General features: G+C 58.3%; 1 protein-coding gene across 2 annotated transcripts; it reads right to left on the reverse strand.

Annotated features, from left to right (window-relative positions):
- Positions 1–1,054: 1,054 nt before the first annotated feature.
- MZF1 (myeloid zinc finger 1) lies at positions 1,055–9,292 on the reverse strand. Of its 2 annotated transcripts, none has more exons than XM_033411757.2 (5): positions 8,897–9,292; positions 8,320–8,503; positions 7,749–7,819; positions 7,530–7,650; positions 1,055–2,673 (listed from the first exon to the last, which is right to left on the reverse strand). In XM_033411757.2, exons 1-5 carry the CDS (start codon positions 9,290–9,292, stop codon positions 1,238–1,240), a joined length of 2,208 nt encoding a protein of 735 aa, XP_033267648.1. In that variant the 3' UTR covers positions 1,055–1,237. The 2 variants fall into 2 exon arrangements, with proteins under 2 accessions (XP_033267648.1, XP_033267647.1); XM_033411756.2 differs by having other exon boundaries at positions 8,314–8,503.
- Positions 9,293–9,591: the final 299 nt, after the last annotated feature.

Consider the following 9,591-nt stretch of genomic DNA (forward strand, 5'->3'; position numbering starts at 1 on the left):
CCGGGCTGGCTTGTCTTTCCCTGATACCAGGGCCCAAGTCTTGAGGGGATCAGGGTCACTCAAAGTGGCAGGGGCGAGTCCAGCTGCACTTCTGGAAGAAGCTTGGACATACAGGCCTAGAAGGGCTGTTCTGGAACCTCTAGGCCAAGGGCAGGCTGACACCCTCCTAGAGTGGGGTTTAAGTCCCAAGCCAGACCCTGCTGCATGAAGATGCCCTCTTTGGAACTGCCTTTCTCCATTGTCTCTGGCACTTACAGCACCCATGGGTGGAATGGGGGACTGTGTCAAGGCCTGAACAATAGGATGGAAGGGGAAGATAGGGCAAAAGAAGCAGTGGCACAGGAAGAGGTTGGAGGGTTCCAGAGACACCGGCCCTCAAGTCTGCAGGACACGGAACTGGAACTGGCAGTATCTGTCCATCTTCATGAAAGCCGCTGCCAGCTGTGCATCCTGTGACTAGTTACTGAACACACGATAGATACCTCCCACTGTGCGGGAGCCCTTAGGGGCTGTGCGTGGGGCCAGGGAGGGAGGAGAATGGCGCATGATGGCAACGATCACCAGAGGGCTGGGGAACTGGCCTGGGGCTTGCAGCCACCTGCGGGTCTCGGACTGGCCGGAGTCTGCGGGGAACAGAGGAAAGCCTTGAAAGAATATGGATTCCCAGGTAAAGCCTTGTAGCTTTTACACCTAAGAAATGGCTCCCTAGGTTTAAAGTTTCATAAACACATATCCTCAGGCCGGCTCTGGCATGCTGGACACCAGTTTGATACTTCAGCACCTGATGATACTGGCTGCCAGTCCACGTCCTCATCTGGCAGTTGGCTTGGCCGGCAGACGTGTGGGTCGAAGGGAACATGGGCAAATAGTACAGGAGCCGTGGTGCAAGGAGGGCACCCCACAGATGTGGCCAGGCTCTGCTAGGGGCCACATCTGCAGGGGCCTCTGGCTCTTACAGGAATCATGTGGTTGCAAAGAAAGTGGTGGACCTGTGGGGTGGGCAGAGAGGGACCCAGGCAAGTGGGGAGGAACTGAATTGGTGCAGACCCAGACGCAGGTTCCGTGTACTGTTTATTGAGCACCTACTGGGCACCGGGCCCTAAGAGGGCTGGCTTGTACCCACGTGATCACAGGCCTCACAGCATCCCCGCGAGGTAGGTGTTCTGCAGCCCCCCCTGCCCCCCCCCCCGCACGAAGGAACGAGGTGAGGGCGGAGAGGGGGTGCAGCGCGCACTGGCTACTCTGCACTGTGGACGCGCTGATGCTGGATGAGCTTGGTGCTCTGGTGGAAGCAGCGGCCACAGTCCTGGCAGGCAAAGGGCTTCTCGCGCCGGTGGGTGCGCAGATGCTGCGTGAGCGTGGGCCGCTGGCGGAAGGCTTTGCCGCACTCGGGGCATGCGTACGGCCGCTCGCCCGTGTGGATGCGCCGGTGCTGCGTGAGGTTGGCGTGCTGCCGGAAGCTCTGGCCGCACTCCGGGCAGGCGAAGGGCCGCTCGCCTGTGTGGATGCGCTGGTGCTCGGTGAGCCGCGAGACTTGCGTGAAGCCCAGGCCACACTCGCTGCAGTGGTAGGGCTTCTCGCCGGTGTGCGTCCGCTGATGGCGAGTGAGCTTCAGACGCTGGCTGAAGCGCTGGCCGCACTCAGGGCAGGCGAAGGGCTTTTCCCCCGTGTGCACGCGCAGGTGCTGCGTGAGCGTCGGCCGCTGGCGGAAGGCCTTGCCGCACTCCGCGCAGGCGAAGGGCCGCTCGCCCGTGTGGATGCGCCGGTGCTGCGTGAGGTTGGAGCGCTGCCGGAAGCTCTGGCCGCACTCAGCGCAGGCGAAGGGCCGCTCGCCGCTGTGCACGCGCCGGTGCTGCAGCAACACCGAACGGCGGCCGAAGCGCTCGCCGCACTCCACGCAGCCGAAAGACTTGTCGCCTGTGTGCACCGCCTGGTGCTCCAGCAGCACGGCGCGCCGTGCGAAGCTCTCGCGGCACTCGCTGCACGGGAAGGGGCCTGGGGGCTCCGGCGCGCCAGGAGGCGCCGGGGGTGCCGCGCCGGGGCCCGGGGGGTCGCCGTGGATACGCTGGTGCTGCAGCAGGTTGGAGCGCTGCCGGAAGCTCTGGCCGCACTCGGCGCAGCGGAAGGGCTGCTCGCCCGTGTGCACGCGCCGGTGCTCCTCCAGGCGCGCGCTGCGTACGAAGCCTTGGCCGCAGTCGCCGCACACGAACGGCCGCTCCTCGGTGTGCGTGAGCTGATGGCGCAGCAGGTGCGAGCTGCGGCTGAAGCTGCGGCCGCATTCGCCGCACACGAACGGCCGCTCTCCCGTGTGTATCTTCTGGTGCCTCAGCAGGTTGCTGCGTTGGCTGAACACCTTCCCGCACACGTCGCAGCGGCCACCTCGCACGGCTCCGGCGCCTGTGCTGGGGCGACCTCGACCCCGGCTCCGGCCCCTGGCGGCACGCCAGCGAGCGGCGGCCAGCCCGGGGCCCACGCCCTGGCGGGGATCGTACGTGGGGTCCTGCTCACCTCCCGGGTCGCTGGAGAGCACCAGCGCGTGCGAGAAGCCACCTTCGAGGGAGGGTGACTCGAGTTGGCCCGTGAGGCTGGCCACGCCGAGGTCCCAGGGGAGGTGGATGTGGGGGCTCACAGTGTCTGGGCCAGCAGAGATGCTGTCCATCTGGAGTGTAAACCCTGCATTGCAGAAGGGGATCCACTCATTCATGACAGAGAACCCACTTGTGCCCAGAGCCACTCCAGCCCTGCAGAAACGGTGCGAACTAGAGCGACCTGAAACTGACCAAGGAGGCAGACAGAAGTGACGTGGGCAGGGGCAGGGGTTGTATCTGTGCAGGCTTCCCTAAGGAGGTGACAATAGGACAGACCCTTGCAGGAGGTGGAAGACTGAAAAGCTGGGGACAGGCTTTCCAGGTCTGACTTAAGTTTGTAAAAACCGCCTTTCTGGAAGGGCTGTAGGGCAAAGGTGGGGCAGGTGGCCCTTGCACTGTCCGGGTGGCTGATGATGGTTTCCACAAATGCAGAGCTGTGGGTGGGTCTGAGGGAGGCTGGAAGTGGAGCCAACAGGAAGGGAATAGGGCAGGGGACAGAGGCAGGGAATGCAGGCAACCAGGACTTTTGTCTGTCGTGCCTTCCTTGAGATGCCACGGGACTCCCGAGGGACAGAGGGCACGCACAGGCTGTGGGGCACAGGAGTCGGGCCCAGTCTGCCGGGAAAGGTGAACACGGGTGCCGTGGTGTGTACATGGCCTATGGAGTCCTGGGCCTGCATGTGATCAGACAGTGGTGGGTGTCTGCGGATAAAAGGAGCAGGTTCCAGCCACGCTGTGAGCACTCCATCATTAGATGTTGGGGAAGGGAGGCGATGTGAGCACAGGCAACGGAGAAGAAGGAAGTTAAAGCAAGGAGACTGGGAGACTAGCAAGGGCTTCAGTAGGTGACAGAAGACCTATCAGATGCCAAAGAAAACTCAGAAAAATTATACTGTGTCAAAGGAAATCATCTGTGCACAGCAAAAACCCTCCGAGTCAAAAGACGAATGACAAACTGCGAACTCTCCAGAGGCAAGGGACTAAGTAACCAGAGTAAGGTGCGCCGGTCAATCAACAAGAAAGACGGACAACCTGACAAACGTGGGGAAAGGGCAGGAAAAGAAAGGAAATGTCACGGATGCTTAAATTCCGTAAAATATGCTCAGGCCCCTCCTAGGAAGCAAAGTGCGTATTAGGGCCGTGCTCGTTACCGTTTCCACAGCCTAACTCCAGGAACCCAAGCATTCGTGTGCCCCGCTCGCCAGCATAAACAGAAGCTAGTGTGGCAAAGGGCATCAGAATGTCCAATTTCCCACCCTCTGATCCAACAGTTCCACGTCTAGGTACTTCTCCACCAGTTGTGTTCCCCCTGTGTGAAATGGTCGGTGTAGGAGGTTTCTCAGTTCTCACTGAAAAGTAACCCAAAGGAATGTCAGTAGGGGCCTGGATGGATAAACAAGTGTGTCCACGGTGAGCCCCAGTGGGCTCTATGCAGCTGTCACAAAGAGGAGGGCGCTCGCTGCTGTGTGTTCAAGTGGGAAGATGCACGAAAAATGTCAGGCGTGGAACATTGTGAAGATTAAGCATCCACGTGTGTTTTAAAAACGGGAAATGAGTATGCACCTGAATTTGTGTTTGTTCTTCTATGCAGAGAATCTTTCTGGAAGTACGCACAAAAAACCGGTGATGTTGGCTGTTGGGGTGCAGGACCATGTGATACAGGCAGGAGAGGGGCATTCCACTGTATACTCCCTTGTGCTTTCTGAATTTTCTAACACATGAATGTCCTAGCAATTCAAACTGTTCTCCTGATAAAAGCACTGGCTGCACAGAAGATGTTCGGTTGAGGGCAAGGGGAGCAGCCAGGAGACCTTATGGGGAGGCCAAGGTGGCTGAGGTGAGCTGTGGTTGTCTGGGGAAGAGTGCAGCCTGAGGAAAGAATGGGGCCGCAGAGAAAGAACCCGCCGAGGAGCCTGGGGTGGAACTGCCGGTGTGGCTGGAGAGAGCAGAGAGACTGTGGGGCTGTGGGCTAAGAGAAGCAGGTCCAGGCTGGAGTGTCAGCTACACAGCATGAGGCAAGCCTGGCCAGCCAGCTGAAGACTGAAACAGCAGAAGGGGCATGTATCACATGCTACTCTCTCAGCTTCAACATGCGCAACTGACAGACAGAACATAAGAAAAGAGCTTTCAAAATACGTGGGGCAGCTCCAAAGCAAGAAAGGACGGTGAGATTCAGGAATCCAGAGCCTGGTGCATGGTGCTCTACAGTGCCAAGGCTGTGGAGACTGAGGATGAGAGCCAGGCTCTGTCATGAAGTTGGGGGTTGAGGACATAGCCTGGGTGAGCCCAGTCCATCCATGGACCTTTTGCTTTCAGTGAGGCTGCAGAGGTATCTCCACTGAATGGCTAGGGGCCCAGATGAGCCTTCCAGTTGAGTTATGATGGACCCTGTGGCAGTCCCTCACCCAGGATGATGCTTAGGGCAGGGACAAACAAGAAGCCCCCAGAGCTGAGCAGGGCAGGCTGTCCACGTGCACCCAGTGGGAGCATTCACACCCAAGGAAACCAAGCTAACTAACAAGGCCGGAAATAACATAAGGTACTTGGAAATTCTCAAAGGATGGATCAGTATCCACAAAACAAGGACGCTATGAAAAAAGAATGAGTTTGGATCCTTGTTGATAAAAAACAGCAAATGGGGACTTCTGGGGAATAATGGTATCTATTTAAATTTGTTTCATTGTGCAACAACATTAAAAACCACCATAAAGGTTTTGTTTTATTCTTTCAAGGCATAAAATCTACAGGGATGAAGAGAAGAAGAGAGGAAACAAACAAATCCCTGATATTTTCTACTCTGGAAAGCAAAATGGGCAAATGGTAACTGTACAGCAGACTGGAGAAGGCGAATAGTAAGTCAGCAGTGGGGAAGACTGAAAGAAATCAACCCGTTTTACCGCAGACGTTGAAAAGTTCAGGAGCTGGAGGTACCAGGTACCTCTGGCCACGCAGGTGAAGGGGCAGGGGCATTGGGCGGGCTGGGGAAGCTGTTTCAGAAGCTGAAGCTGAAGCTGGGCAGGGCTACTGCAGGGAACAGCCCTGGGTCTGTCTGCACAGAATTCTGAGGAAGCGGTGGGCAGTGCTGTAGCTGTGACTTTTGGACCTCCTCTCGCTTCCTGGCAAAGGGCTGGGTTGAGGGCGGGAGAGGACCCTGAGGGAGTCAAGGGAGTTAAGGGAAGTCACACTGGGCGCCGCGACGCTAGCGTCTCTCCCGGGATGCTGGCAAGAGGCTAGGAGTGCCTTCTTAGAACACTCAGAGGAGAGAACTGAAGATCCTCACAGCAGGGGTACCTTCAAGCAGCCCAGCCAGACTGCCCTACGACTGCTTCAGTGGCATCCACTCATGTTCCACCCACCCACTCACGTTTCCCAAGAAGTGAGTCTCCTTGGGGAGTGAACCCCTCACCCTCCCCTTCCAGCCCTGATTTGTTGTCCTGGCCGATAAGACCCTCACCCATCTGCTCAGAGCTGCCAGAGGGACCAGAGACCACACTGGGAGAAGAAAGCTTAAAAAACAAGTTATTGTTATCCTCAGAGAAATAAGGAAAGATGTTACAACTGTAAGAATAACAGAAAGTGGTTAAAAAAAATGAACGATCAGGGAAAGAAGACACTCCTGGAAATTAAAACTCTGCTAGCAGATATGCAAATCTCAAAGGAGGGTCTGGAGGCTATAACTGAAGACATTTTCTGGAAAATAGAGCAGAAAGAAAGGGATGGGGAAATCGCAGTGAAGAGAACATTGGAGGATCTGTCCTAGAGTCCAATAACCAAGTAACAGGCATTCCAGAAACAAGAGAGCAGAACAATGGAGGGGAAGGAAATCAAAGAAACAATGCAAGCCAGTTTCCCACGACTGAGAAATGTGAATTTCAAATTTTAAGGGCTCACCAACAGTGGTGCTAAAAAATGTTTTGACCCGGTTTCACAGCAATTAAAAACAAAATGTTTTGAGAGAGAGTTAATAAAAAGAATTCTTCTGCCAAAATTCAGTGTAATACAAATGTGTTTCAGATATGGACCATAGCTCAGAACTTTACTTCCCACACCAGAGTTCACAGGAAGGTTCACCAGAACAAGGGGGTGGGACTTCCCGGGTGGCACAGTGGTTAAGAATCCGCTTGCCAATGCAGGGGACACGGGTTTGATCCCTGGTCCGGGAAGATGCACATGCTACGGAGCAACGATGCCCGTGTGCCACAACTACTCAGCCTGCGCTCTAGAGCCCGCGAACCACAACTACTGAGCCCGCGTGCTACAACTACTGAAGCCCATGTGCCTAGAGCCCGTGCTCCGCAACAAGAGAAGCCTCTGCAATGAGAAGCCCGCCCACAGCAACAAAGAGCAGCCCCCGCTTGCCGCAACTAGAGAAAGCCCGCACGCAGGAACGAAGACCCAACGCAGCCAAAAAAATAAAATAAATAACGAGGGAGTAAACCAACGTAGAGAAGGGGTCCAGGGAACAGGGAGCCTGGCCGACGGCAGACCATTGTAGGCTGCGTGGCTGAGGTGGACAGCACAGGGCATCTGGCCTGAGAGCAGGGAACCGCTCTGTCTTGCCCAGTCCCCAGCCTGTGTCAAGGTCCCCCCTGTCTGCCTACCCTGTGTACTGACTGCTGTCCCTCTCTGCCCCGCCCCCCAATCAGTGGGATGCAAGCCCAGAACCCGGGGGCCATCCAGGGTGCCGGGGCTGGGAGCGGACATGGGGAGCACAAGTCCTGCTCTCAGGAGGTTTTACTGGGGGCGGGGAGCAGCAGCTGGAGGGGCCATGAGGTTAGTGGGGGGCTTGGCTCTCGCGGGCAGGAGATGCTAAAGCAGGTTGAACGCTGCAGGCGATGGAGGAGCTCGGGGAATGCCAGAGTAAGGGGCCCATCTGAGCAGGGCCAGGAGTGGGATGGTCCGGGGTGGTGCTGCCCGTGTGGAGGGCCCCATATAACTCACCCGGGGAGAAGATGCTCCCAGCTTCCTCCTGCCACAGGGCCTCAGGGTGCTCCGTCCATGAGGACCCCTCAGGCCCAGTCTCACTATGGGGAGAGGCCTGGTCCAGCGCCACGCCACAGCCCTGAAACCACAGTGGTCACTGCTCGCCTGTGTCTGGCTAGGCCCAGGGAGGGACCTACCCAACCCCCACCCACTGAGGCTCCCAGAGCAGGGGCTCACCTGGGCCTCCTCAGGTAGGACAGTGGAAGTGGCCTCCTGGGGGTTGGTTAGAGGCCCAGAGTCCAGAAGCTCTGGAGAGGAAGGGTGGGGTCAGGCAGCTCCAGGGGCTCCCCACCCTGCTGCCCTCTTCAGTGGTGTGCCAGGTGCTGGGGTCCAGATGGGGCAAGAGCCGGGTGTAGACTTGGGGCTGGGCATGTCAAGGGGGCTCTAAGTGTCCACACAGGAATGGCAGAGAGTGTGGGTGGGCATGTCTGACACTTGTCTGGGAGGCGGATGAGAGAAGGGAACGCTCCCCAGCACTTTGGGGTCCTCCCTCCGCTGTGCCCACCCATACTCCAGCCTTCTGTCTGCTCTCGAGCAATCGGCTAATGTCCCCCAATGGATCTCCTCAGGGAGTGAACCCCACATGCCTCCCACACCAGGAAACCCCAATAGTCAGCTCCATGCCAGCTGAGAACATGGAAGGAACCACAGTGGTGACAGTTGGGCTTGGCACGCGAGGGATAATGACGGCCACTGGCTGGGCGGGATGTGGGGACCGCCAATGCATGGGCACGTTACCTACCCTCACCTGGATCCTCTGTAACCCCAGGCTCCTCTTTCACCCATAGGCCCAGTGACGACTCCTGTGTGGCCCCACGGGGCATCTCAAGTCCAGGTTCTGGAGTCCGAGGTGTGATTTGAGGGAGGGGCTGGAAGTCGGAGGGCTCCATCTTCTCTGATAGCACCTCCTGGCCTTGCACCTGGACTGTGACCTGGGGAGGTGCCCCCCACCATCAGGAGCTCAGGTAGGGAGTTCATGGGCATCCACCCTATCTTGGGACCCCAGGGGTCCTGACTGACTAGGTCCTCTAAGGACCCATGTCCACCAGGGACAGAGCAAGGAGCAAAGGGACCACCTGCAGTTGCTCTCCTGCTGCTGACACCCACCCTCTCTCCCCACCCTGCATCCCTTGTCCATGCCTCTAGGTGATGGAGGGATGGGCCAGTGATGCTGGCCCTGGAACCCCGTCTGCCCTCACACAGGGTCTGCTGCAGGTGACCACTTCCAAACCACAAGGGGCCAGTGTCTGGCTGAGCATAGCACCTCCCAGGAAGAGGCAGAGATGCATACTGTTCCAGCCCCGACCCCAGGGCCACTGACTCACCCATCTCCGGGGCCCTCCTGGCTCCCGGCGCAGGCCCTCGACCAGGGCAGCGGCCTCCTCAGGGCTGCCTGGCTGCTGTCCCCGCACGCGGGCCTGGATCTCGGGGGGCAGCGCGCCCAGGAACTGCTCCAGCACCAGCAGCTCCAGCATCTGCTCCTTGGAGTGCACCTCGGGCCGCAGCCACTGGCGGCAGAGTTCACGGAGCCGGGCCAGCGCCTCGCGGGGACCCACTGCCTCCTCATAGTGGAAGTGCCGGAAACGCTGTCGTGCAGCCTCTGGGCCGGGATCCCATGGGGCGGCTTCACCCTCCTCCTCAGACTCCTCCAGCTTCACCGTGATGGGCCCCTCATCTTCTGGGGGTGCGTGGCCCGGGGAGCCCAGAGCTGTGGGCCTCATTGGAAAGACCAGGCTGGAGCTCTGAGGCCAGTGTCTCTCCCTGGGGGAGGAATGGGATGAGGCTGCTGCGATGAGGACAGTGGTGACAAATGCTTATTGAGAGCCTACTGGATGCTGTGCTGTTGAATCCCGAGACCTGCCAAGTGGAAGGAGGATGAGGAAACTGAGGCACAGAGGCAGTCCCGTACCAAGGAGCCGTGGGGCTGGTGAGCCCTCGGTGAGCCTCTCTAGCTGGGCCTGTGCAGAGTCTCTGGTAGCCCCCTGTTCCTGGGCTGCTTCTTAGGCCCAGAAGGCACCTC

Source organism: Orcinus orca, chromosome 20 (assembly GCF_937001465.1).
Source record: "Orcinus orca chromosome 20, mOrcOrc1.1, whole genome shotgun sequence".
NCBI lineage: Eukaryota > Metazoa > Chordata > Mammalia > Artiodactyla > Delphinidae > Orcinus > Orcinus orca.

Excerpts from the sequence above, each read along its gene's own strand:
- MZF1 (XM_033411756.2), bottom strand. The coding sequence starts at position 9,292 with ATGAGGCCCACAGCTCTGGGCTCCCCGGGCCACGCACCCCCAGAAGAT. Across the intron at positions 7,820-8,313 it reads TACAGAGGATCCAGGTGAGG|AGCTTCTGGACTCTGGGCCT; the intron begins GTAGGTAACGTG and ends CTTCCTCTCCAG. Across the intron at positions 7,651-7,748 it reads TCCTACCTGAGGAGGCCCAG|GGCTGTGGCGTGGCGCTGGA; the intron begins GTGAGCCCCTGC and ends CTGTGGTTTCAG.